At 50.7% G+C, this 27,751-nt stretch overlaps 1 protein-coding gene across 1 annotated transcript; it reads left to right on the forward strand.

Annotated features, from left to right (window-relative positions):
• The first annotated feature begins 340 nt into the window (after positions 1–340).
• SLC9A6 (solute carrier family 9 member A6) lies at positions 341–26,084 on the forward strand. Its single transcript, XM_076346937.1, has 16 exons — positions 341–632; positions 7,071–7,270; positions 7,652–7,729; positions 8,404–8,480; positions 9,433–9,545; positions 11,900–12,005; positions 15,640–15,781; positions 16,009–16,114; positions 16,337–16,425; positions 16,648–16,761; positions 18,361–18,472; positions 18,935–19,088; positions 19,268–19,298; positions 20,550–20,629; positions 21,534–21,639; positions 22,667–26,084. The coding sequence occupies exons 1-16, from the start codon at positions 356–358 to the stop codon at positions 22,940–22,942; spliced, it is 2,061 nt and encodes a 686-aa protein (XP_076203052.1). The 5' UTR covers positions 341–355; the 3' UTR covers positions 22,943–26,084.
• Positions 26,085–27,751: the final 1,667 nt, after the last annotated feature.

The raw sequence follows: 27,751 nt of genomic DNA on the forward strand, positions 1-27,751 counted from the left end.
GCGGCCTGATCCCCCCCCCCTTTGCAAGCTCGCAGCCTCCTTCACAACCAGGCAACCTCTCCTCTTGCAAACCTTTCTCTGCTCGCTTGCAACCCGCTTTCCCCCTTACGAGCTTCCAGGCGCCGCCTTCGCACCCCGCCTCGCCGCCCCCCCACCCGCTCTTCTCCCTTGCTGGTTAAAAAAAAAACCCCAACACCCTTTTCTCCGTCGCAAACCTTTCCCTCAGCCCGGCGGCACCGCTCTCCCGCCCCAGCCCCGTCCCTATCCGGGCTCCCGGCCGCGCTGTCCCCGCCCCGCAGCGCCTGCGCCCAGCGCCGCTTCCTGGTGGCGGCGGGGCCGGGCCGGTACCGGGGCGATGGCGGGGCCGGGGCCGGGGCCGGTGCTGGCGGCGGCGGCGGCGGCGGGGCTGTGGGCGCGGGGGGCGGCGGGCGGGGAGGTGGCGGCGGCGGCGCGTCCCGGGGCGCTGGAGGAGGAGATCGTGTCGGAGAAGGCGGCGGAGGAGAGCCACCGGCAGGACAGCGCCAACCTGCTCGTCTTCATCCTGCTGCTCACCCTCACCATCCTCACCATCTGGCTCTTCAAGCACCGCCGCGCCCGCTTCCTCCACGAGACCGGCCTCGCCATGATCTACGGTGAGGGGCGCGGGCCCCCCCCCCCGCCCGACCCCCCCCGCCGTCCCCGTCCCCCCCCTCCGCGGGAAGCCCGCGCGGCGAGGGAAGAGCGGGAGCGGCAGCGGCAGCGAGCGCCGCCCGCCCTGCCCTGGGCGCTGGGAGCCCCGTCCGAACCAGTCCCGGCCGTGCGCCGGGCCAACGGGAGCGCCTGGGCTGCGCCCAGCCGCCTGCCTTCGTGGCACCGCCGTCCCCTTCGACTCGCGGGGCGTCGCGCTGCCCTTTCTCACTCCCTTCGGGTGACGGCCCGAGGGTGCAGCGAGCGTGGGCGCCGGCAGCGGGGACTGGCATCCCACCGTTACCTTCTCCGGTGCCTAGTGGCCCCTTGCCGAGGGGCTGCGGCAGGGCTCGTTTCGTGGGCATCCGCGTGGGCGAAGGGGTGCGGGGATGCGGGGAAACACGCTGCATCCCCTCCCAGCTGCAGTCGGATGCTCCCGTCTCGCTGGGACGGCCGGGCTGCGTGTCCCGTCCTGGCTCGCCCCATGCTGAGCATTGTCTGGGTGTTGCTGGAGGGAGGGTTGGTTGTTTTCCAAACCCTAGATATTGAGGGCAGCGTTACTCAGAAGTCTCCGGCAGTGAGGAACTGGTTGGGTTTTCCCAGGCAACCTCGCAGGGCGGTTGCAGCACGGGTGAAGCTGGCGGGGTCGGGGGCTACCACATGCCAAGCGGCCTCGAAACCATGTCACCGAGCACCAGCAAGTCCCGCTTACCTGCTCCAGGGCTGAGAGTGGGGACTTGGGGCAGCATAGACCAGGCTTTGCACTGGTCAGGAGCCTTGCATCCCGCACACTGGGGCCGGAGGTTGTGTTTCCACCCTATGTTTAGGGCACCTGAATTTCCAGAAGCTGTCCAAGAAGAGCGGAGAGGCCATTTGGGGAGATGCTCCCACCCTTTGCCGTGCTTAGGGACCTGCAGGGCCAGCAGCCTTACGTCCTGCTGCTCGGGGACCTGTGCACACGAGCTCCTACTTTTGGGGTTCCTCCTCCCGCTGTGACAGGACCTCTTGGTGAGATGCCCCACATATGTTCCCACAAGAAGTGGAGCGAGGCCGTGGGTCAGGGGAGCGGGTCCATAGCTGGTTGGATTTTAACGGTGGCCTGTGATTTACTGAGGTGACGTGGCCTCGTGAAGTGGCCTGAACCATTGTATGAGGACGCCATACGTGGCTCTGCCCAGGTTATTTAGCATGACCTGGAGTTCAACCAAAGTAGGACTGGGAGTTGTGCTGGGGGAGTGATTAACGTGGCCACGGATCCTTATCTAGACAAGATTTGTTGAGTTTAGAATTGAAAAGGTGTCTTCTGCTGAGTGCTGTGGTTAGCGTCTCTTCTCTGTGCTGTTGTGCCCTTGCTGGTTGTGGGTGATGTGTGACCAAGCTTGGTCAGAGCAGCAACATGGCCGAGTCCCCTGCCCAGCAGAAAGCTTTGCTCTGAAGGCTGTGACTTGACCCGTTTGGGCCGTTGGCTTTTGTGATCCTGTTTCAGTTAATCGGAAGTGTCCTTCCAAGTGAAGGGGTGGAGACACTTGCGTCAGCCCAGAGGCACAGAATACTGGTCTGCCTTTTCAGATTCCTGCAAGCCACCGCTGAGGCAGGTGCAGGCATTGCTGGCCTCCTGCCCGGGGCAGGGGTGGTCACCTCCCTGGGACGGGAGCTGTGCTGTGGGAGCACGTGCTTCCAGCACGGAAGGTCTTCCTTCCGCTGCCCCAGAGCTCACCGACACGTGGACTTTCTATTCCCTTCATGCTTTCAAACTTGCCCTTAACCTTTTTCTTCTCCTGGAGTTTTCTTCCTCTTGGTCCTCTGTTCTCCCTGACCCACCTGAGTGCTGCCCTTGTTCTCAGAGGACGACCTGGGTCGTTTCGGTCTCCTGCTGACCCGTAAAATGCATCTTTTCTATCTGCTCTTTTGCAGACTGTGCTTAGAGAATTGCTGGCGAAATTGGTAACGTCACCCATCTGGTCATGCAGAAAATCCCGAGTTTTTCCCTGCTATCAAGGCTTTTGGTATTTGCTTCTCAGGTTGTGACAGCTGCCATAGGAAAAGGGATGTGTAATTTCCCAAGGAGTGGTGAGATGCTGTTGTTTTACAGCGACAACTTAAAAGCTGCAGGGAGCAAAGCAGGTACCACTTCTGCTTCGCTGTCCCCAGCCCCCTGCGATGCTTTCAGCCCCTGCGATGCTTTCAGCCTCGCCTCGGGGAAGTCCGCTGAAAATGTGGAAGTGCTGCAGCAGGCAGGCTGCAAAACAGACCCTGAAATCTGGGCAAGAGAAGCAATTTGTAAAAGCTTGTCTTTTTCTAATTAAAAAAACCCCCCAACAACTAAGTCAAATAAAACTTTTGCATACGCCTCTTCTTGCTGAAATACATGAAAGTTTCCTCGGTGTCTGTGTTTTTACTGTAAGTTGTAAGCTCTTGCTCCGGGTGGATTTGTATCTTACAAATCCCGCTGTCGGCTCAGAGCTGATGTTCAAGAGCTGGGCACAGGCTGGAGTGATTTCATGGTGATAGACAATAGGTGTTTAGTAGCCTCTAAGCTTCATTTCAGTGTTTAAAATGAGGTTCCCACATCCGAGGTAGCCAACATTTAGGATGATTAATTGAACAATCTTATTTCAGTTCTTCTTGGGGTCTGATGGTGGATGTGGCAGGAGCTTCTCTAGAATTTTAGTTTCCTTGTACTTGTTCCCACTTGGCCCCTGGATTGCGTATGTCTAAATTGCTTGTTGTCAGGATGTCTTCAGTTGCTCACTACATTTTTCTTTCCTTTTGGTGTCCAGATTAATGCTCGCCTGGGGAGCCTGTGTGCTTCCATTGTTGTTAAGTGCCTGAGCGGTAATATATTAGTCTTCATTTAAAACCTTACCTTGGAAATGTTCAACAGCACTTGAAAAAAAAAGCCCATGGGCTTTTGTTCTTTTTAATGAAGTTGGGAGAAATGCAATGAAAATAATCTCTTGCACTTTGCATAAAAGAACTCAATTAATTTACCAGCTTCGCCTTTAGCTTCTCTACTCCTTGCAGCTTTCGGCTGGCAGCTCCCTTGGTGTCCGGTTCCCTCTGCTCTGCTCCCTCCCAGGGCTCAGTTTTGTACAACTTTTGGCTGCGAAAGCATGTCGATACTGGCGGAGCGGCTCACGGGTTGCTGCTAGGACGGCCCTTCAAGCACCAAGAGTTTGAACCATTTCCTAAGAGGCTGGACTGACTCCTGGTTAGAACCAGGAGGACCTACGTGGTCCCCTGGGCTTGGTCCAGGCAGTCTGAGCCCAGGACTGGGTTTGGTGTCTGAAAAAACTTGGCATCCGAGTCGGGTTTGTCCCAGGTGCCTCCAGCGAGCATCGTAAGGTGGGGAGGGTTGATTGGAGATCCACCGTTGGGCAGGAGGGGCTGGTGGTGGGGTCGTCTTAATGTTGGCAGAGTAATTGGCTTTAAGCAGAGCGGCAGCATGCTTTCCCTGTAAGTAACTCTGATGGTATCTCTGTGTCGGGAGCCGCTGGCGCCTGGTTCGCACACCAAGAGCTCTTTGTGCGGCTGTGTATTTGCACGTGGGTGTCTTTTCCCATCCAGGTCCAGAGAGCTCTGGGAGCCTCCCAGGCGGTGTGTTACAGGGCAAGATAAAATGCCTGATTTTTGGAGCCCCAAGCACAGAGGTCTTGGCAGATATTGTAGATTTATATGTCCCTTTTTGCTTATCCTATTCCTGGCCAGAGTGAGAATTCGGCTGCGGCCGGCACGTGGGTCCGGGAACAGCTGCCCGGGTGAGCGAGACGGCGAGGACGAGCAGGGGTGCTATCAGATGTAACGCTGCTTTGGGAGGGGGATTAAGAGTGGAGAGGCGGGTGAGTCAGGATCCTTTCTGAATTCCCAGCAGCGATGTCTGTCCATTCCTCCTGCCTCTCATTGCAAAGCGCTGAGCCTGGGCATTTAAAGGGATCGCTGGATGGGTTTCCAGCTGAGAAAAGACAGGCAGCTGCTGGAGGTTTCTGACTCCTGTGTGAAGCTCTAAAATCAACTTCTTTTAAAAAAAAGACTTTTTAAAAGCCACCCCAGGTAGCTCTGGAGGGCTGCAGCACGCGGTGTACCTGGTGCTGCCTGCTCCATATGAGAGGAGGAGCAGTTGCAAGGGTAGAGGGTAAATGAGCTCTCCAGTCTGGCTTTCCTCCCTTTCATTTGAATTCTCACTGTAACTGTTTAAAGCTGCTTAATAGTCATAAGCAGATGTAAATAGCCCTCTGAAGCTCGCTTTATCCCAGTGAAGAGTTTTGGTTGTCTCCCATGGTACCTCAGGGGTCATCATCTTCCGGGTGAAAGGAAACCTGGGTGTTTTGTCCCGATGCTGTGGTGCCATGCACCCCCCTGCCACATGCTCATGTAAATATGTGCTGTGGCATCTCAATGTTCTTGACATCCTTGCTTTCATTTCCATACTTTTATTTCTGGAGCACTGAAAGATCACAGGAACAAAGAGGCGAGCAGAAAAGTAAGCGAAAGGATTCCTCTTTGGTGTCCCCTCTTAGTGATGCTGGTGTGAAAGCAGCTCTCAGATGCTCTGCACAGTGTGACGTTCCCTGAAGCAGCTCTCCTTGCTGGAGCTGACCGTGCCTGGTTGTGCACTGAGAGGGACCTTTTCTGCTGCTGTCGGGGCGATTCTGTGCCAGCGGTGCAGTGCAGGATAAAGCCCAAAGCATGTGGTGAGCACATGGTCAACTGTACATGGCTTAAAAGCATCGGTAGCTTTGCGAGAGCAGCTCAGCTGTGCTGCAGAAGTGCTGTATTTGACCAAGGGCTGGGTTTTGGGTGCAGGTCCCGGGTCTGTCAGATGAGCCATCTGTGTCACTGGTGCGATGGGTTAGCAGCGGTGAGTCTGTTTGCAGCCGATTCTTCTGCCTCTGCTCATGGCCTGGGTGTGTGCTTGTGTGGTCCTGCTGTGCTTGACATCCCCTGGGACGGGAGGTGGGGGCTTTTCTTCTGGCTGTGGGCAAAATGAGCAAATCTCGTTCTGGAAAACTGCTGTCAAGGGAAGAGAAGGCAAAAAATGGGCGGCAGATTGGGAATTGGCTGCAGGGGACGCTGTATGTGCCGGGGTCCTGCTGTCTCCCGCTCAGCTGTGGCAGAGCTCCTGCCCAGGCTCTGCTCCCGTGAGACGGTGGTGGAGGAAGAGTTTGGTGTTCCCTTCGGTCGGGGTTGTGCCCTTCCTGTAGGAAAGCACAGAGCAACATCTTAATTAAGGCAACAGTAAAGAAGCAGGAGCGTCCTGGGAGGCAAATGGAGAAGCCTTCCGAGTGTTGCGGTCTCCGTTTAGTTCCCACATGTCTGACAGCTTTTCATAAATGTGTGGTTCAGAGATGGGGTTAAGATCCAGGATTTCTGTGGCGGCTCAGCGCTGCCTTAATCGAGGAGTTTCCAATCCCTTTTGTGCTGAAGGCTATGTGGAAAGGTGTCTTGTGGGACATCCCTTCTCCCCAGCCTGCAGATGTCAAAAAGCTCTGCCAGGAGAGCACTCGGCACACTGTGCGGATGAGAAGGAGCCGGAGGAGCCTGCACCGTGTGAATGCCATTAATCTGGATGCGAGACCTCAGAGCGCAGCTCATCAGCTGTGCTGCAAACGAAAAGTGCCATATAAATTGCTGACTTGCAAATTAACCCCACGATACTCCTGCGCAGCAGCTGAGCCAGAGGCAGAGTTGGCTCGCGGGGCTGCCCTGGGGCTGCTGCTCGTGGTGCAGAGCTGAAGCTTGCAGGGGGTGAGGAGCAGACCCGGGTGGTTGGCCTGGACTGGGAAACTTTCATGGTTTTTATAAAATGGGGATTGCTGCTGTGTGCTGCGAAAGCTCCCTGGCGAGGGAGGAGGCTGTATGGTGCTGCAGCATCTTATGAAGGATGCTCGCCATCCTCAAAGCGTTCGTGATGGTTGCTTGGTACCTTTTTTGATCCCCTGCAAAAATGAAGGGTTTAATGTATTTCTGTAGCGGCAAAACATGATGTCGTCAGGTTTCCAGGTGCAACGTGCGTAGTTTGGGCACATGTGAGCAGCTCCTTGCCCAGGTCCTCAGCTATGTGCCACCAATGCCGGGGTGCTCGCCCTAAGAAAACCAGTGTGCCCTCATTGGCAGCTGTTTGCTGCACTAGAGCGAGGGTCTGACCGATTGCTGGGTAACTAAAAGCCTTCAGGACCAGTCCATGCCTGGTGTTAGAAAGTCCTCACGAGCGCAGAGCGTTTGCATGGCTCATGGGAGGATGCGGATGGTTTAATACCACTCAGGCAATTATTTGGATGGTGGTTGTGCTCAGCACCTGAGCAGAGAGTCAGGATCCTGGCATGCCTGAATGCTGCATCCGTGCTCAAAGAGATCATCCTGGGAGTTTGCCGTGGCTTGTCTCACCGATGCGCGTCCCTCCCCAGGGGTCCTGGTCGGCGTGGTCCTGCGCTACGGCATCCACGTCCCCAGCGATGTCAACAACGTGACGCTGAGCTGCCAAGTGCAGACCAGTCCCACCACGCTGCTGGTGAATGTCAGCGGAAAGTACTACGAGTACACCCTGAAGGGGGAAATCAGCGCCCAGGAGCTCAATAACGTCCAGGATAATGAGATGCTGAGAAAGGTAAGGGAGTCGGTGATTGGAGAGGTGAGCGATGCTCCCCACTACCTCCATGGGGACGGGTTCTGTATCTGCTGGATTAAGTGATTTTTATTTATTTATTTATTTTTTTAAACTTCGGTCAGATTGTGATCAGCTATAAATTATAAGTTGAACACAATGTAATGAAACTCTAGTTTCAGCTGATCTTTATTTAAGCTGCTTAGACTCTAAGCTGTGTCTCCCCGAGATCCTGGACACATCCTCAGTGTTCACCCGACAGCCTGTCATCTGGCGGGGGTACAGGCTTTCCTCCATATATTTTATATGACATTCTTATTTGTGTTTTGTCTTGCAAAGTCTTAACAAACCATTTTACTGTTGGGTTTTTTTTTTTCTTAACAGGTGACTTTTGATCCTGAAGTATTTTTCAACATTTTGCTTCCTCCAATTATATTTTATGCAGGCTACAGCTTGAAAAGGGTACGTGCCTTTACAGCGCCTACGTTTTTAGTTCCTCTGCCTCCAGAGCATTTTTAATACTTGAGAGTGCTTTAATGCTTGCTCAGCAGGCCAAGGCTGCGGAGCTGAGTATGGTTTTCCCCACTACATGCAGGATTGTAGGAAGCAGGGCTGAGAGAGTGCCCCAATCAGTCTCGTCCGTCCCTCTGCCCCAGGAAGGGTCAGCGACTTCAACCGTTTCTAGCATGGGTTTGCACAGGGGTTTTTAAGGCCAGCTGGGCCATTTCAGCCATCCTGACTTTCAAAACACGTAGGAGGGTGGGAAGGTTTTAGAAAGCAGCAGTTCTCTGAAATGCTGATTTGGAGGGAGAGGAAAATGATCCTGTTTAGCTTGTGGGAGAAGGAAGGAGGAATGCTGCTGGGTCAGGAAATCAGTTCCCAGGGCTTGGAACAGCACCTTATTAAATAACATGGGTACAAGAAAATGATATGTTCATGTTTATCAATGCTGCATTAACATCTGCTGGCCTGGCGGTGTACAGCGTTGTGCTGGGCACCGTTCTGCCATGCTTGTCCAGCTCGTGGCATTTGAGCTAGGTGCAAGCTGCTACAGACATTGCGTGGGTGCCTGTGCAGGCTTGAAATAAATTGTTAGCAAAATATAATTCAGTTGTTTTTTTTTCTCCTCCTTCTAGAGGCACTTCTTCAGAAACTTGGGATCCATCCTAGCATACGCTTTTCTCGGCACTGCAATTTCCTGCCTGGTGATCGGGTGAGTAGTTGGAGCTGGTCTGGTCCTTCCGTGGGGGTTTGAGCCGTGCTCGGAGGCAGTGCTCTGAGCCCGGTTCTGCCGCTGCTAATCCCAGCCCTGAAAGATCACACAGGCTCTCTGCTACCGCTGCTCAGCAGTGGCAAATAATACTATTTACTGTCCAAACTTTCGCTGTGTGGACAGGGTGATTGCCGTCTAATTGCATAGTGCTTTCTCAGCATCCCATATAGAATAGTTATATACACGGCAAGGAAAGTTTCACACTTCTCTGAAGATTGTCTTGAAAAAACAGGCAGTAACTTCAAGTTATTTGAAAGCACAGCCCTAACAAGCGTGAGACGCAGGAGGGGCAGGAGCGTAAACGCATGTCCTTGTCCTTACTTGCTGGAAGCAGGTGCCTAGCGAGCACGGATTGTGTTTCAGATATTTGTCCCTGTGCGCAGAGGGAGCTAGATGATTCCTGTTCTGAACAGTAACACGCAGGCTGGCGCAGGGTGTTTTCCACTGGAGAGTCCGGTGGATTCAAGCAAACTCAGCATCCGCATTATCTGTTCCTCGCTGAAAGTTTCAACCATTTCAAAGTCAGGCCAAGGTCATCCCACTGGAACGTGTTAATGTGAAACGCTGCAAAATGATTGCGAGACCCCGCGAGCCTGGCTGCTGCTTTTCTTTAGTCGTGTTATGCTCATGGAGGAGTTTCGGTCCCGGTTCCTCACCGGTGCTGTGTTTGTGGTCTAGTGCGGCGGGTGCTTTGGTGTGTGTGGTCTGGCACTCGCCTCCGAGACCATGGCACTGGGGTTTCACCAGGCTCAGCTCATCCAGTACAGTTCTTCGGTGTTCCGGCGTTCGGATAACTTTAGGGGTTAATCTGGTGAATTCAGGGGAATCGAGCCCATTTGAATGTCATTTTCATTCACTGCAGAGATGAGTAATTGCCTCTTCTAATCACCAGCTCTGTCGTGTATGGCTGTGTGGCGCTGATGAAAGTCACTGGGCAGCTCGGGGGAGACTTCTACTTCACTGACTGCCTCCTGTTCGGTGCCATCGTATCGGCTACTGACCCAGGTATGTTAGATGGTTATTTTCCCCCTCATTTTACCTATTTGATCTGTTTTGAGTTATGGTGAAGAGGGGAAGAAAGTCTGAACCCTGTGGAAGTTCCCTCTTTCTGAATTTTGGAGTTTATTTGCAACATTCCTAGAGGTCAAATTGTCTCCATGACTTCTTATTTCCTTCCAGTTACATGTAATATACCTTCCAAACCTCTGCTTCCTAAATCTTTGTTTGCAGTGAAGTCCTAGCAGTCTCTCTTTTGACTTCTCTGGGTTTTGGGACAGGTCCACTGTGCTTCTGCCGTCCTGTGCCAACGGCTGATGCAGAACAAGATGTGTAATGTGGGGAGGGTTCAGCTGGTAGTTTTAGTTAGTTTAGCTGATTTCCTTCCGCTTCCATTTGGGTGGGATTTTGGAAGGTGCTAATCTAATTGAAAGTTGATCTTCATGAGCAATACCGGGGACAGTAGTGACAGCTTGATCTGCTGAAGCACTTTGTAAATCAAAACTATGAAAAAAATGCCTTGTCCAACTGAATTTCACTTTGTTCATGAATACTTTTACACAGTAGCTGTTTATTTGCGTATTCCAGCTTCGCCTAAAAACACAACACCACAGAAAGGCCTCTCCTTCCTCCTGCCCTTGCTGAACAGGGCTTGAATTTCTTCCTTTGCAGCCTGGCTGCTACATTTGAGACCAGCGTGGTGGGACTGGGGGTCGGCAGCATTGTCCCCCCTCCCAACATTACAGAAGCTTTGGGGGATCTTTTTAAATGCAGATATTGGTCAGTTTTGCATGGAAGGGAGAGATTGCACGCCTGGATAAGCCTAGTCTTCTGCCCTTTTGAAACAAGTGCCAGTGGCTGTTGTTTCCAGATGAATTGGGACTTTTACCTGCTCATCTTGACAATAAGTCATTTCTGTTTTCAAAGGCAAAATCAGGAGCATTGTTTGTATATGCATATATGCAAGAGTAACGCTGCAGAACATAACCTGCAGCATAACGTGGCAGTAGCCACATCTGTCTGCCAGGTGGAGATGCAAGATGTGCATTCCCCATGAGTTTTTAATGATTTTTTATGTTTGCCTAAGATTTGCCAGGTATTGGTGTGGCTGTTACTGCTGATATTTTTATTTAAAAAAAACCACCTTAAAAAATAAGGTAAAATGATCTCCCAGCTTCTCCAAACGTGTCTTGGGTGGGCATGCATTCAGGCCACCGGTTCCTTTAGCGGGGAGCTCTTCCCATGTGGCTGCGAGGTGGAGCATCCTGCCCGTAACTTAGCCAGGGTGTCGACATCGAGGAGGGGGCACGTTTGCAAAGTGGGCAGCACCTCACAGACATGATGGCGGTGTGGTAGATCTGGTGACAGATGGGCAGAGCCCAGGCAAGGACCGTAGGTAGAAGTAAGGCTTAGAAATGCTGCAGATGAGCTGCCGGCGTTGCGTCTCTTCTTCAGGCTTCGAAATAGGAACAAGAAGATTTCACAGGTAAAAATGGAGCGTTTCCTTGTGCATAAATGGGTTAAACCCCTTCAGTGTGCACAGATTAGTCCCTGAATGCTGTTTTAAAGGACTTTCACAGAAGTTGATTGGAATTAGCTCAGCCCTCTGCAGCAGCCTGAGCTGTGCATGATGCACCACGGGTTACATCTTGCTTGCTTTAGATGTTGTGATGTTTTTGCAAGGCTGATACGTAAAACCTGCTGCGTTTTCATTATCTTCTTGGAGCCGCCGGATTGCGGAAGGGCTTGAGGGTACTCCGATCTCTGCCATGTGGCCATAAATCACAAGAAACCCCCACATGGGGTTTGAGCTGGCTTTTTCCAGTTAGGTTTGAAATGTTAACACATCTGTGCTGGCACTTCCAGTGTGTCAACCTGTGCTGAATTTGAGGATTTCTCTTGGAGTATCAGGGATGGAAGGAAAAGACAGCCATCGTCCTGGACAAGCCCACATCCTCCTGGCCTTTTGCAGGTGGAGGAAGGCTCTCCCTGATGCTCCGAGCTAATGGCATCCCAAAAGCTGGGTGGCTCGTGTCAGCATGGTACCGTGGTCCAGCCCACGAGCTCAGACCCTCAGGAAGCTCAGAGCAGAGTTTGCTCATGTCTGCCAGCGAAAGACTTAATAGACCTAACGCCCAGGATGTGTTTTAGTAAAAGAGGGATGAGGGAAATGATAAAGCAAATCCAAATCTGAAAGGGCAGAAGGAAGACTATCAAAGTGAGCATGGAGGGTGGCTGGCACCATCGCAGCAGAGTGGCACAGACGTGCAGGAAGGCAGATTTCTAAAAAGGGGCGTTTTGTCTTTGATTACACCAAAATAACAGCACCTTTTTGAATGTCTCTCTATTTTTCTATTTGTCAGTGACTGTTCTTGCCATATTCCATGAACTCCAGGTTGATGTTGAGCTGTATGCCCTTCTCTTTGGCGAAAGCGTCCTCAATGATGCCGTTGCCATAGTGCTGTCTTCGTAAGTGTGTTCTGTTTTTATTTTTAATTGTTATGTATGTTACATGTCGGGCGTTGGGGGGAGCCACTCGGCCTTGCTCCTGTAAAATAGGAGCATCGGTGTTTGCAAGAGGAGATTTCAATATTAAGCGTCCCCAAAAGCTGTAGTGACCTTCTGATGCATCTCCTCATTGCAGACCACAGCTTAGGATTGCGGGTTGTCCTTACAACTTCCCCCTGCATGATGGATAGTTTTGTTTTGCTTTTATGGCTGGTTGACCCAGCCAGAAGGAAGTTTTTATGTCCCTCTGAAATGGGAAAAGCATCGTGTCTGCTTTTCAGCCACAGGATCCCACTGAAACCCCTTACTGATGGCTTTGCTCCTGCCTGTCTTTCTTCCCATCCACAAATACCTGCTTTTGTTTAGGTGGAAATAGTTGGTAAAACATCTGTTTCCTTTCTCTCCCCACTTTCCGTGCATCAAGAGGATGGTATTTCTTACAGCTGGAGTTGATACCCTGGACTGAACACATGGGAAAGTTGCTGGCTTTCTAAAGAATGTTTTATATTCTTTAATGTTTTATGTCCTCTGCACGTAGGACATATTTTATCTGGGTTTTCACTGTGTTGTCATCATGGGAATTTGTTTGGAAATATATAATATCTGCAATGGTGACAGGTTAATGTATAGCTAAGACTAATGCAGAAAATATTTCTGGAATACTTGTCACTCCAGCGTGCTGGTTGCGTGGGTTTTGCTGAGGTGGAAGCAGCAAGTAACATATTGTAAGCTGCATATCACCACCCGCATGAGTTGTATTTACGGAATTGAATGTTTCTGTTGATGTTTCTGGAACTGTTTGCATTGCTTGCTCTGGCTTTTATGCTGGATGTGTCGCTGCTGGTGCAAGAGTAAATGCTGCACAGCTGGGTCGTGTTTAAGAAGTGATCCTGAGTGGGGAGGAGACAGGGTCTTCCAGCCTCTGCTGGGAGGTTCTGGGTGGCAGTGGATGGGTTCAGCATCAGAGTAATGACATTTGTGGTGGATCTCTGCACACGTAAGTGCCTGCACCGTGCGCGGTGATTTGCCTCTTGCACTGTTTCAGTACCAGCTTCGTAGCTGTTGCTCTGATTTCCTGCCTTCCTCTTTCCACAAGCTGAGTTCAACCCGCCCCCCTTCCCTGGAATAAGATAATTTGCACCAAAACAGCAGCTCCGAGCTGCAGTCAGCAGTTATTTTGCCGCAAGGCTTTTGTGCAGACCGGCCCAGCAGCTTGCTGACTTCTCAAGGGCTTCTCAGCAGTTAGCCCGTACCCATTTTAAAGCTTGCCGTGGTCTTTGTCTTCGCGGTCACCATAAACAGCGTAGGGCAGCCCTGGTCAGCAGGACGGGTATCGGTTGGTGCAGGTTTCTCAAGGACAGCCTTGAGTCACCTGGGCACAACCACATCTCGGGTGCAAGGAGGAGGTGAGGGCCTCTTGCTCCAGGGAGGAGAGCTCCTCCAAGAGCAGTCCAGAGCTCCTATTTATGGTTCCCCTTTTTTAAATTTAGTTTGGTGTTTGCCTGTGTCACAGCAGAGGTGTAAGTGGGGGAACCGCGTGGGGAGGGTTCTGCTCCCACAAGCAGAAGACCTGCTCCCCAGTTAGGAGATGCAGGGGTGAGTTGGGAAGGTGGGGAACCAGGTGGTTTCTGGGCGGGCGGGCTGTGTTGATGGAGGAGCTGCTGCCTGGGTGACAGCTGGTGGTGGGTGCTGCCTCGCCCCAAGGGGTGAAGGGGGACTCCAGCCGCAGCTGGCCGAGTGTGCGGGTTCGGTGATTGCCCCCAGAAGCGCCGTCGGCTCCTTGCACATGATGAAAGCGAGCGCTGTGGGCACTGTCCCTGCGCCGGGGGAGGACGAGGAGCCAGGGGCTGGCGCTGCCCCGGGCTGGGGCTCCTCCATGGTTTCTGCCAGCAGCTCGGTGCCCCCTGAGGCTCCTCTCCTCCCTGCTTTCAGTCCCGGACAAATGTCCGTTCCCGTGCTTGGGGAGCAGAATCCGTGCCTTTCTGTTCCTGCCGTGTGCCGTCCTGGCCTGGCCTGGCTTGACAGCAGGGAACCGGTTGCAAGATGAAGAGGAATTGAACCCAGAACCGAAAGCCGGTGGGCAGCGAGGTGCCGGGGCTGCGGTTCATGAGCGGGGGGTAAATGCAGCCGCAGGGCCTCTACCTCTTCCGAAGGGAGGTTTCACAGGGGCTAAATGCCACAGGGAGGCCCATGGGCAGGGACAGGGGAAATAAAGCACACAGAAGGCAGTTGGCAATAATGTCTTGTTCGCGATGCAAAAAGCAAAACCAGAAGGAAAACTGTAATGGGTTAAAGCACACAACCGACATCCACACAGTTGGTTATGGAGGGGAAACGAAACCAGTCTGGATTTAAAAAAAAAAAACCAAACCCCAGAATAAGAGCATGTTGGTGAATGGGAAGTAGAGGATGGGATTGACAAAAAAAATTAAATCACAGAGAGAAATCTGCGGCTTGCAGTGTAAAAGACCATGCAGAAAAATGAAATGTATTAAAAGCAGGGAAATTTAGCAAGGGAAGTGACCCGTGATGTGTTGGAAAGGGGAGGATTTTCATCCATGTTGCAGAAAAATGTTGGTGTGCAGTTAGGGGAGAAAGCTGCAGGACGCGTGCGCGAGGCAGTCGCTTTCTGTTCCAGCATAACTCGGGAGGTTAAACAGCAAATGTTTAAAGTTCACATCCAAGAGTTTTAACAGAGCCAGCTGAGGGATTGCTAACTAGGAAGTTAATGTTTTCTGTAAATTTACACCGAAGAAAGCGATGTAAGAAGTTGACATTAAAATGGGATTTAGGAGATGGATAGTGGACCCCTGTATCTCAGCCTTTCCAAGTAAAACAGTGGGATGGCTGATGCAAGGCTCAGGAGTTAGGAGGGAGCAGATTCAGAGATGGGATCAGCGCGGTAGACCTATTTGCCATCTCATCACAAAGGTCTGTTGAAGTTTGGTGGATGAAGATAATGGCGTCGCTGTAGTGAACCGGCACTGTTCCGTTTGCCTTGCTACCCTGTGATATTTCACTTCAGAACTCGGAGCAGTGCAAAATCAATGTAGTGCATGTTAAATGCGGTAAAACAGCATAACTTACAGTTCTCCAGGGGATATTCACATCAGCCGCCTCTGGAGTCGACGGAGAAACGTAGGCTTCCCACTTGAATGCTTTGTGGTCCCAGAGCGCCTGACTTTATAGAGAGCTGATGCCAAACCCCCAAAATACCATCATAAATGACGGTCTGTCACCTAGCAAATGTATTTGCAGGAGATCATGCAAGAGGTGGGCTTTGTTCCGATGCTCTCTAATGCCTAGAAGGAGCAAATGCAGAGCCTTGCCTAGGAGGGGTGGCTGAGCTCCAGAAAGCCGGCCAGGAGCAAAGGGGATCCCAAACTCCTCGGGACGGGGTGAGCACGCTGCTGCTGTGTGCTGTGAACGTGGGGGGATTGCAGTGTGGGACTCGGGTTTTGTCTCCCTGATTTCTCAGGCTCGGTGTTTGCAGCGGTCGTAGCACTTTGCAAAGCTCACGTAGCACCATGGAGGTGCCTCTCCCTCCAGACTAACAGTGTTTTGTTCTTGTGTGTGCTTTTCCTCCCTCTTTCAGTTCAATTGTTGCGTACCAGCCAGCAGGCGACAACAGCCACACATTTGATGTCACAGCGATGTTTAAGTCCATCGGGATCTTCCTGGGGATATTCAGTGGATCTTTTGCAATGGGAGCAGCTACTGGAGTTGTGACAGCTTTAATATCCTTTTTGTTGTTTTTTTCCAAGTGTTTGCATAACAGCTTCTTTTTTTGCTGCACTGCATCTCACGCAGATGCAGTGTTTCATGATTTTTTGCCTAAATTAATGAAAGACAGTGCCATCGCCTTTTTAGGGGCAGGCCGTGTAGTGTTACTGTGATACACAACTGGATTTGGTATGCTCTTAGCCTACAGTTTCTCTCCAAATTGTCCTTAACCATCTGCAACGTCACCAAGTTCACCAAACTTCGGGAGTTCCCGTTGCTGGAGACCGGCCTGTTCTTCTTGATGTCCTGGAGCACGTTCCTGCTGGCCGAAGCGTGTGGCTTTACAGGCAAGCTCCAGCACAGCCCTTCGTCTGGGACGGATATCTGCAGGGATGATGGGCCTGTTGAGTTTTGCTTCCAGTATCGATTGCAGCCGGGGCTCTCCCTCTCCTTTCAGAAGTTTAATAATCTGGGTTCTGGGGTTATTACATTAAGTCCCCTACACTACTGGGGTGCAGATCAGTTCCCTTTTCATGACCAGGAGTCTAACGTGATGCTCTGCTCCCCAGGTGTGGTGGCCGTGCTCTTCTGCGGGATCACGCAGGCCCATTATACCTATAACAACTTATCTACAGAGTCCCAACACAGAACTAAGCAGGTGAGAGCTCCTCAGCCCCCCTTAGCCTCTCTGAATTTCAAGTTCACTATTTTTTCCTTCCCTCTAGTGAGAGGTGCGTTAGGTGCATCTGTCTTTCTGCAGATGGATTTTACTAGGGTTGCTTCTGCAGAAGTATTTATTGTGTGATGGATGGGCTAACATGTTTTTCTTGTTAAATCTATGTTAAGTCTAACTCGCTTTTAATTTGTTTTTCTCTTTCAGTTGTTTGAGCTTCTGAATTTCTTGGCAGAAAACTTCATCTTCTCCTACATGGGACTTGCACTGTTCACCTTCCAGAACCACGTCTTTAACCCTACCTTTGTGGTGGGGGCTTTCGTATCCTTTGGAGCCCATTTTATAAGACAAAAAAAGAAAGGGAGAGGTGCCTCATTTCCCACTTGTGTTTTTCATTCAAATGTGTGGGGTTTTTTTTCAGTCAGTCTAGTTTTATTTTTAAAAGGGGATTTCTCCCGTGTAGTGGTGCCTTTGCTGGTTATTTTAAGAAGCTGGAGATTCTTTTCCCAGCTTTTCTGTTTTTTTTTTTCCCCCTGTCTTGTCTCCTTTCCTGGGCATTCGAATCAGCTGCTGCAGGGACTCGGCGTTTGATGTGAACGTGGTGCTGAAGCACCAGGCTTTGTCATGTGGCAGCGTGGCACCAGGAGTGGCTTTGCAAATGGGGACCGCCTGGTATAGCCGTTTATTTCCTCTTTTCTCTGCTATTCCATTTGGTTGACCCTGAAAAAAGCTTTTTTTTTTTGTCAAATAGCACAGTTAAAGCTACAGTAGATGCCTCTGAATGATGTAATGAGAAAGGATTTCCCCTTCTGCAGGCTGATGCTAATGGAAACAAGCTATCAGCCCTGGTACGTCTCAGAAAAACAAGGATTTTGAAGGAACTTTTTTCATATCACAGGGAAGCCAGTTCAGATGTGCAGAATTATTTTCACCCGTTGCAATGAAGCAGGTTTATACCAATAAATAAAATGTTGTTATCTTTGCCAGTGCTGGCGCATGGGTTTGCAGCGGGGTCTGCTGAATTTCCCCAATGAGCTTTTGCAGGGCTGCAGTGGGGTAAAGGGAGTGAAGAGCAGGGAAATGCCGTTTGGGTGGTTAGATTGAAATTTTGTGCTGTGCTGTGCCTCTTCAGTAAGAACTGGCTAACGGGCTGATGAAATAGCTCATTCATCAGAGAGATCATGAAATACGTCTCTTATGCAAATTCATGATGTTCAGGAAAGAACATAAAAGCTGGAAGCATTTTCCATATTATTCAAGGCTGCGCTGAATACTGGCTCCAAGATTATTTTTGCCATCTGGGTGCTGGTATTAAGAGACACAGTTACAAAGATAAAAAGCAATATGAAGGGGCTGGTGATTCTTGTATCTCGCAGGCTATGAAAACAGAAAGAGTATTAGGGTTTTTTTTTCCTTCTCAACTGCTGCTACTTTCATTCTGCTGAATAATCTTTGGGAACGGGACTTGGCTTAAAGCTTCAAACCCAGCTGTGAAGTGTGGCGTGCCAAGGAATGTCAGAGGGGTTGTGGTAGCTGTGATAACTTGAGCTTCGCAGAGGACAAATAATTCTTGGGGTGGAAAACGGACCCGGCAGGGGAGAGCATACAGTGGGAAATGGTGGTTTTTCTCTCCTCTCACCCGTCTAACCTGCCCTCTCATCATTTCCCTTGTTTATTTGTGCTTGTCTCTGTATGATATTCCTGAATTGCAATGTGTGCTTTGCTCTGGTGAGGCAGTAGCGTGCTTTTCCCCCATTGCTGTAGCACTTGGAGCTGGGTTATTACCTTTTCATCCAGAGGACCGGTGTTTCTGAGACTCCCCAGTGTTTCCGTCAGGCAGCAAAAACTGGCTCTGTGTGCAGAGGTGGGATGCGATGGGAGAGATACGAAGAGCAATTTCCTTAACGTGTGCAAATACAGCTTGCTATCTTCCTAGGAAGAGCTGCCAATATTTACCCACTGTCATTTTTACTGAATTTGGGGAGAAGAAATAAGATTGGAACAAATTTACAGCATATGATGATGTTTGCTGGTATGTTATTGCATCCTTGCCTCCGACCATGTGGCCCATCTACACTTCCGAGCGCCTGGAAATATTCCTTATTCAACTCTAAATCTCTTATGGGCAATGTCTGGAGAAGAGGCTGGGCAGGAAAGGGCTCCCTTAGGCTCGGTGGTGTGAATGCCTTGGTTTTGAGACATAGGAATGAGCTCCTCCTGCCCTGCGCTTGAGTGCACGGCGTGGGGCAGGAGGAGGGTCTGCCTTTCTGGGCTGGGAAAGAGTGGTGATAACCCCAGCTTTCACAGCGTATGCTTAAGCTTAAATCATCACTGTTAAAGCGCTGTGGCCTCCTCCGGTGGTGGATGTCCCGTCAGAGGGACAGGACCGCACGTGGGGCAGTGTGATGCGAATCCCGGGTGGGGAAGCCTGCGGTGGGGGCGGCTGCCTGTGCTGTGGGCTAACACAGCTCCTCCGCCATCCCTTCCCCGGCAGGGCTGCGAGGAGCCATGGCGTTTGCCTTGGCCATTCGTGACACGGCCACCTACGCCCGGCAGATGATGTTCAGCACGACGCTCCTCATCGTCTTCTTTACAGTGTGGGTTTTTGGCGGTGGCACCACGGCCATGCTGTCCTGCCTGAACGTCCGGTGAGTGCGGCATGCGTGGGGCTCTCCTGGCACGGCACGTCCTCTCCCTCGTCCCACTCTTAGGTTAAGGTGCTCGGTTTTAAGAGACAAGAGGAAGATCGCGTCCTTCCCCCTGAAGCACGGTGCCTACCCGCCTGGCATTGCTTGTCCTAACCCTGTGCTCGTTTTCTCCTCCGCAGAGTCGGTGTGGACGCAGATCAGGAGAACGTGGTGAGTGCGGCGCTGCCGGGCAGCCTCTGTAGAGGAATTTGCGCTATGCTCGTCAGCGCAGGGGTTACATCGGAGACCCTGTGAATGCCCGGCTGTGCTCCGCTCCCTCCCAGCTGTAGGAGGGTTTTTAGCTCCTCTGGTGAAAGAGTTTGCAGTCAGTGGGAGTCACAGCTTTTCTGTGCTCTCTGTGGCTATAATGAGGTTTGCTTCTGTTCAGTTGGAAAGAAGGGCATAGAAGTAACGCTGGACTGTTTAGTCAGTCCACATTACTGCTGCAATAGATTTGGTCTCTCCCTTGCTGGGTTTGAAATAAATACCAAAATGTGCATGACATGGAGGCTCTCTGCCTCATCCCAGTGTCCAGGGCAGTACAGAAATGCCATCTACTGACTCATTTTATGTAGCATCTGCTGTCCCATTTTTACCCATGGGTACCCTCAACCTCTCTTCTGCCCCCATGTTTCCTGTGGGAAGTGATGTTGCAGCCCAGGGACCACCGACTGCGCTGAGATAAATGCTGGAGCCCTGTGGCATCGGGATTTTTCCTGCCTGGTAGCCCTGAGCTGTCGCACTTGTGCATCTGCAGCCCGGTCGTGCTGTGGCTGTGGCCCTACTTGAATTCAGCGTGGGTTCTGCACCTTGGAGGTTCATTTTATTCAGAGACATTTATTGGGCTGTTCACCTCTTGGAGAGAAAGCATCAAATGCTAAGGGCAGCCCAGAGCCATAAATTTGAAAGCCAAATTTCTGTGAAATATGTAATTGTATTCATAGTCCCCTCCAAACAGTTTTATATTTTTTCTCCGACTAAAAGGAAGCCAGGAGTCCCCATAATACACGATTATTTGCATACGAAAATCTAAGGTGAGATTTAATGGAGGTTGGACCTGTCAGTCACTATTAAATGTGATGTCTGGATGCAGCCACTGGCTCCGAGGCACTTTAAACCTTGGGGCCAGAAACTAGAAGGCTCTAGAAGAAAAATGGTCACTCTGTGCTTTGATACCGCCTCCCTAAGGCTGTTGTACGCTGCTAAATGCAGAACATGGTGCTGGAAGCACCTTCAGCCTGTCATGGTGTGAACGTCCTTATACTCACTGCAACCCAAAGGTTTCTTCTGAAGAGGCAGTGGGAAGGAGTGTGTCTTCTTACATCCCCCTGGGGATAACCCAGTGCCCCGTGGGGGCTCCTGGCCCTGATCCAGGTCGTGGCACATTGCCCTGCCGCTGCTTAATGTTTTGGTCTCCCACAGGGCGTCCCGGAGAGTGAGAGGAGGAGTACGAAGGCAGAAAGCGCCTGGCTCTTCCGCATGTGGTACAACTTCGATCACAAGTATCCTTGAATGGCGGTCGGTGCGTGCTATGCCAAATCCCATCTGTTCGAGCAGCTCCATTGACTCTAGGACGAGAGGAAATGGCCTCAAGTTGCGCCAGGGGAGGTTTAGATTGGACATGAGGAAAAATTTCTTTACTGAAAGAGTGGTTAAACATTGGAACAGGCTGCCCGGGGAAGTGGTGGAGTCCCCATCCCTGGAGGTATTTAAAAGACGTGTAGATGCGGCACTTGGGGACATGGTTTAGTGGGCATGGTGGTGTTGGGTTGACAGTTGGACTTGATGATCTTAGAGGTCTTTTCCAACCTCAATGATTCTATGATTCTATGACTTGCTCCCCACTTAGCAGAGGAGCCAGCATTTGCTTTCCCGTCGCACCGCTGATATTTGATTTGCACCTCCTCGTGTCTGTGGCTGTGAGAAATGACCATTTCCACCGGCTGTTAACTGGGAATGCAGCAGTAGCTCAGTTCAAAGCTGGGCTTTCCAAGGCTGGAAGCCCAGGGGGTCCTCGATCCCTGTGGCAGGCGGGCAGGAAGGGCAGAGGGTCTTCTCATTTGTAGCCCTCTTGCTAGATCCGTGCCTCTCCTCCCTTGCAAATGCTTTGCCATGAATTAGTGGAGGAGCGATTTGCCAGGCTGAGAGGCACAGGATGATGGGACAAGTGATGCTGCTAAGCCTTTTCTTACCGGGACTGTGTCCTGGTCCGCTCATGTCCTGCTGCGTTTGGTTGCATTCATGTTGCTCATCCCTGTAATTTTTGTGCTTCCAGGGCCTTGTGTTTCTTTCCTTCCTGTGATTTCCTCGAGACACCGAGTCCCTTGCTGCTGCCTCTGCATCCGACCCCTCGACTTACTGACATCGCCCTATTCCTCTTTCTTCCTTAACCCTATCTATCTGTAGCTATCTAAAGCCTCTGCTGACGCACAGCGGTCCTCCTCTTACGACCACACTCCCGGGGTGCTGTGGTCCTATTGCCCGGTGCCTGACGAGTCCACAGGCGTATGAAGTGAGTCCATCGGTGTCCTTTCTGTCACGGTGTTGGTGGAGTTTGACATGTTTACGTTTCTGCGTAGCTTTTGGATGCTGCTCTGCAGCATCGAGCTGGGAGCCTGGGGGGAGATCAGATACGGGGGCTGATGGATGAGCTAATTCCTGTGAGCATTTTGCTTTTCCAGCTGACTGTTTGGTCATGAAGGGATTCGTGGTGTATTCATGGTGGTTCCTCAGTGACTGGCTCAATGAGGCTGTCACGGCTGTCCTTCCCCAGGCCCAGCTGCGAGGACACACAATTTCCCTATCCCCTGCTTTCTTCCAGCCTTGCAGCTGAGCCGTTCCTGCAGCCCCTTCAGCTGCATCACTCGTGAACAAAAAGGTTGCCAGCATCCAAACCGGGGCTGATTTTCTCCTGAAATGGTAAACAGCCCTTGTTTACCATCCGAGCAGGGCAGGGAGATGAGAGGCAGCTTTGAAGAGCCTGTAGGCAGCGACATCTTCCGCCATCGCTGCAGAGCCTCTGTGCACCTGCGCTCTTCGAGGAGCTGGGTTTGCTGGTCAGGTTTGGCCTCCCGTGGCTCCGCGGGTGGCTGGTGCCGGCACCATGGCACCTTGCCGTGCCCAGGAGGCCCTTGCAGCGGCAGCTCTCTGTGGCAGGAGTTTTCTTGCCCTGCCTGCCAAGTATCAGCATCAAGTTCCGTGCACAAAACAGGGATGGCTCTGATGGGTCGGCGATGCGATTCCTGTGGTCATGGGTATTTTAGTCCTGTCAAAGCCACTCAAAACTGCATTCCCCATGTATCTGGCTATGGCATCAGAAAGAAGAGCTGAGAGCGCCCTTTTAGGTAGTCTGTAGAGAAGTTAATGCGTTGTGCGAGTCTCCTGGGCTCAGAGAGGTGTGTGTGGCACATCTGGTTATGGTCATGGTGCAGGAGAGTCTGATTCGGTGCCTTTATCTCCTTGTTCACTGCCACTGTGCAGTTGCAAACGTGGCTATTCAGGAAGAGTTAAACAGCACTTTCTTCCTCTTTGTTGCCCAGAATCAAGAGCAGCTGAAGGACGATGACTCTGACCTCATTCTGAATGACGGGGACATCAGTCTGACCTACGGGGATTCCACCGTCAACACCGACTCTGTCGCATCCAGCGGCACGTCGCGGCGGTTCGTGGGAAACAGCTCTGAAGATGCGCTCGACCGAGAGCTTGCTTTTGGGGACCATGAACTTGTAATCCGGGGAACGCGCCTGGTCCTTCCCATGGACGATTCGGAGCCACCGTCAAACGTCCTGGATAACGCAAGACATGGTCCAGCATAAGGTTGCTTGGTTTAATTGACAGTAGTATTTGCATATATGATCAAGAAATATGTACTACCTAAAGTCTAATGCATGTCTCAAAATGTCTAAGCTGTATAAATATTATTTATATGGTGTCAGAAGAATATAAATATTCTCTGCCAAGCACTTGTAAAGAACAAGCTGCAAATTTAAGTTAAAAACTGTGTTGACTGCACTGTGTAGGGTGGAACTGTTTTAGCATAAGAGTCTTTTGCACACAGTGAGCTTCTTTAATGTGTGATTTGACGAAGGTTTTAGTTCCCAGTTGGGTAAGTAAAGGAGCTGACTCCCTGTTCATCCTTTGAACCTGGGAGAGGAGGGTAGGGAGGTGCTGGCGAGCAGTGGAAATCGCTTTCTATTCAGATGAGGATTTTTTTTTTTTTCTGGTCTCTGATCTTTGGATAGTCACGTTTGAAATATCAGTGAAAAATCTGCCCACAGACTCTCTCGCCGGGCGGCGGCCAGTGATAAACTTGTTTGCTTTGTGGGAACCTGATCTGGGACCTGGAGACTTTCTGCTTTTTAGTGACCCCCTTGCCCAAGCCCTGCTTTAGCGGGCTAACGGCAGGCACCGGCCAAAGCTGATAGCAAGGACTGCGGGTGTCTGGCTGCCCCGATGGGAGCGGGAGGGGAGGGATGGTTTGTGTCTGTAGTCATGTTTAGGAGAAGGAGGTGATCCCACAGAAACTACACCAGGTGTGCACAGATTTTAGGGTTGAGTCCATCTTTCAGTTGCGGCTCAAGCAGCTTTCTAGAACCAGCCATCAAATCCTCAACTGCCAACTAAATTTCCCGTTTGGGAAGCGACCGTGTCTTTGTGCGGGCGAATCGCTTCTCCTGCAGTCACAGACGTGGCTGAGATGTGCAGAGCTACCGCAGTTGCACGTGGGGCCGTGGAGCCCGGCCAACCTCGAACACAAGCTTTACAGCTACAGATTGACACGGTACCTCCGGACCTCTCCAGAGGTATTGAGCATCTAGGTGGTACTGAAGGGGAGTTGTCCGTCCGTCCTCCTGTATAGTCAAAAATCATTGCACTTTGTTTAATAACTCCTTAGTATGCTGTGTGTCTGTAATCCCCACCCCATCTCTCTCATGTCTCTTACCATTTAATGAGAAATGTTTGCGAGTTGATTTTTTGGGGTTTTTTTTGTTTTTAATTTTTATTTTCCAAGGAAGGGCACAGAACAATTTGCGATTTCACACTAGTGTTAAAGGATTTACTCTGTAGTTATGGGAATGGCTAAAGGTGCAGTGAAATTGTTAACCCTGACATCCTTCTTTTTCTCCTGAAAAGGGGGAATCACAGAAATTTACTGTATGTAATTTTATTGTCTATTTTAGCTGCAGTTTTGCTATATAAACCTTTCAGGGTTACTGGTGCACTACAGGCCCGTTCTGGAGTTAACCCTCTCCAGAGGGCTTAAACAGAGGTGTTTAAAAAGAGAATATATGAAAAAGAGCTGGGTGAGTCCGAGCACTCGCAGCTCCCGTTAGCTTTCCTTGGAACAAAATCTGCATCTCTCAGGATCCGACCCTGAGACCTCAGAGCAGTTTCCCCGTGGCTGTTTTCCCCAGCACCACCTGAGAGTTGGAGGAGACAGGGAAATACTGAAATTTTGAGTGTATATGTATAGTTGAGAAAATAAATTTAAATTTTTTTTTTTTTCATTTTCTCAGGTCTAAGTAACATTGCCTTAAATTTACGGATGTGAAACTAATTATTTTGGCAGTTTATCCCCAAGAAAATGCTTTCTTTTTCCTTCTGAACAAAACGTATAAGTGTTGCCATAGGACTCCCCTAGAAGGGGGGGTAACGCTCTGTTTATATTTAGATAGGGCATCTTCCTTGCACCAGTAAATGGCAGTCTCGCTGTTAACATAGCTGTTGGATTAGCGCTAGCCTCTTTGTTTCCTGCTATGCAGGAATTCCATAAAGTGTGCATTTTATATGATGTCTGTAACTTAACTTCATGTGTTTAAGAAAACAAACAAACAAAAAAGTAGGTACCTGTTGACTTTAGGTTTACTGCGTCACTTCTACATCCTGTTTTTTGTTTGTTTTGCCTTTTTGACGAGGTATGATAAATAACTACCTCTTGTTTTTTCCTGTGTGATCTGACTATGAATTCAATTTACAGAGCTGGCGTTGGTGCAGCCGGAGGTGCAGAACGGTTCTGCTCCCCCTGAAAGCCTGTGGTCCCATCGCCAGGCCCCGTGCACCGGCGCAGCGTAAGGGCAGCGCAGGGCTCCCTCCCAGGCAATCCCCAGCTGAGGTGCAAATTTGCAGCCGAGCGCTGCGAGATGGCCACAGCGTAACGTTCTACCGTAGCCTTGGTAGCATTCCTCTCTTTCGCTGACCCTTCGACTTCAATAATTTATCCACTCTCTTTAAGCTTGCCGACACATTACCATAAGCCTCAGCTTGTGATGCCAGTGAAAGTTCAATTAGTACATTAAAGAAAAAAAAAGTTAACAAACGATGATTTTATGGGTTACCTGTGAACTCTTACGATCCATACAGAATATAACCAGGACTGTTTTGAATAGTCTTGGTGAGTGAATGAACCTAAGCTGAAATTCAGGAGTGATTTAATAAATGATTCAGATTCATCCTCAGCTGATTATTTTCTTGTCCTGCTGCAGCAGAGAATACACGAGTGCCTACAGAATACATGGTTTCCAGATGCGGAGCCCTGATGGCTTGCATGCTGCAGATGGAGAATCAGGCCCCAAGACCTTTTGCCAAATAGATAAGACAGCCCTCAGAAGGCAGTTTACAGCTCCCACGAAGATTTAGAGAAGGTGCCCTTCTTCTGTAAATTGAATTTTCATGGTTTTTGCACATGAAAAAGCATTGTAGGTGAAGTTATGATTTGTACTAGTACTGTCAATTTGTGTGGTAATGGCATTAACTCCGTAGTTGTGGTGTTTGTGCAGCTGATCTGTGATAGCTGATGATCACTATTGGACCTTCTGTTTACACTGACTAAATCCTTTACTGTTGCGTTGTACTGTGAAAGAAGGATTATGGGCCTATAAAAGATTTTTTTTTTCCCCCCCCTGGAATTGTGTGTACCGTTTCATTAATTCACACAGAAATAAATCTGTAGCAAAGTGACGACGTGCCGCTTGACCTTCTCAGACTAGTTTGTTCGCGGCCTTTGGCCAACGGGTAAGGCAGCAGCCATGGACGCAGATGCTGAACCCCGTGGGCTGGAGGGGCCATCCTCCCTTGCAGGAACAGGTGCTGGGGAGCGGAGAGACGCTGATGTCTGCTAAAAGCCGCTGCAGCTCCCGGGCTCCTCCACGAACAGCAAAACCCAGCTGGGGTGGTGCTGCTCACTCACACGCATCCTGGGGCGGTGGGTGGACCTGCACAAGAGGCATCACTACGGGGTGTTTGTAAAATTGAGGCTCCTGAGCTTTCGTAGGCTTTGATGTCCTGTGTTTTTGTTGAATTTGCAGTTGGGCTCGTGGCAGCTGCTCTGCTGTCCTTCGGAGGCGATTCTGCCCTCCGTCTCCCGTCTGTACCCTTTTTTTGGTGCCATGTGCTGTCAGAGCAGCTGAAGAGGTTTGTTGTTCAAATGCTTTACAGTCCTTCAATATAGAGGGCATCTCGGAAACTTCAGGAATCTGGTTTTGAGAGTTTTGATTCACAAAGGACAACCTTCACCTTTCAAACGGTATAAAAATACATTCTTCGTAGCTCTGCCTTGCTGTGGGAGGACAGGCCCTGAAACTTAGTTAAACACACTTGTCTCCCATTGATAGCAGCGGCCAGCCGAGGGGATGTCTGTTCTGCTTTCCAAAGGGACCATGGTCCTCACGTGGGGCGGTGAGGCCTGAGCTCTCACGCTGGGCTTTGCCAAAGCTGACAAAAATACCGTGAGTCTGCAAGCGAGAAGGGCTTGTCCAGCATCACGCTGGTCATGGGTGGCCTGTGCTGGAAGTCACAGGAGCGGGACAGGAGACAACGGTGTTTATTTTCTTACTATGAAATGATGCTAATTCCACCATGCACTCTCGCACCTCAAAATCCTGACAATCAGAATAAACACCGCTAATCCCGCTGTACGCGTGCCGTCCAGCCCAGGCTTAGGTCATACGTAACTAAAATAAGCAAGGACGTAGTTTAGCAATTGAACAAATGCCTTTTGGCAGCTCTTTACCCTCACAAACCCTCAAAAGAAGTGCAGCACACCCCTTACAAATGAATCATTTTGTTGAAATATGGTATGGTTCAGGCCCTCGGGCTCACCAGTGGTGAGGGCTATCTCCAGTGCCCAAAACGTAGCCGGGACCAGCTGGCGTGCATCCACCCTCCCCAGCGCATGCGGCTGCAGGCAGGCATCCTCTGGGTCGGGCTCGCTGTGCTGTGAACTGGCGTGTCGTTTCAGCCGTGCAAAAAGATTTTGGATAGGTGCTGCTCAGAGGCACTGAAGGAGGGAGGAGGCAGATCCCTGCGTAGTCTGGGGCGGGGGACTTGCACCGCTGGTAGGTGCGTAGAGCCGCCACTTGCTGAATAGTTCCCATTTTATTAGTTCTGTTCAATTTGAGCTGATGAGGGACAGCTTTCAGTCAAGCTGTCGTACCACCTGGCCATGTTCATGTGGGGATCAGTGAAGCACTGGGAAATGGGCCAACGCCAGGTATCTACAGCCTCAAAAAAATCACAGGGCTGTTTTTAGAGCAAGCCTGTATTCTCATGCCCAAGGCACAGACAGTCCTGCGCACTTGGCTCTCCGTCTCCATGTCATGCTGGGGAAGCATTTATGTGAGGTAAAA

The sequence above is a fragment of the Aptenodytes patagonicus genome, chromosome 9 (genome assembly GCF_965638725.1).
Source record: "Aptenodytes patagonicus chromosome 9, bAptPat1.pri.cur, whole genome shotgun sequence".
Lineage (NCBI taxonomy): Eukaryota > Metazoa > Chordata > Aves > Sphenisciformes > Spheniscidae > Aptenodytes > Aptenodytes patagonicus.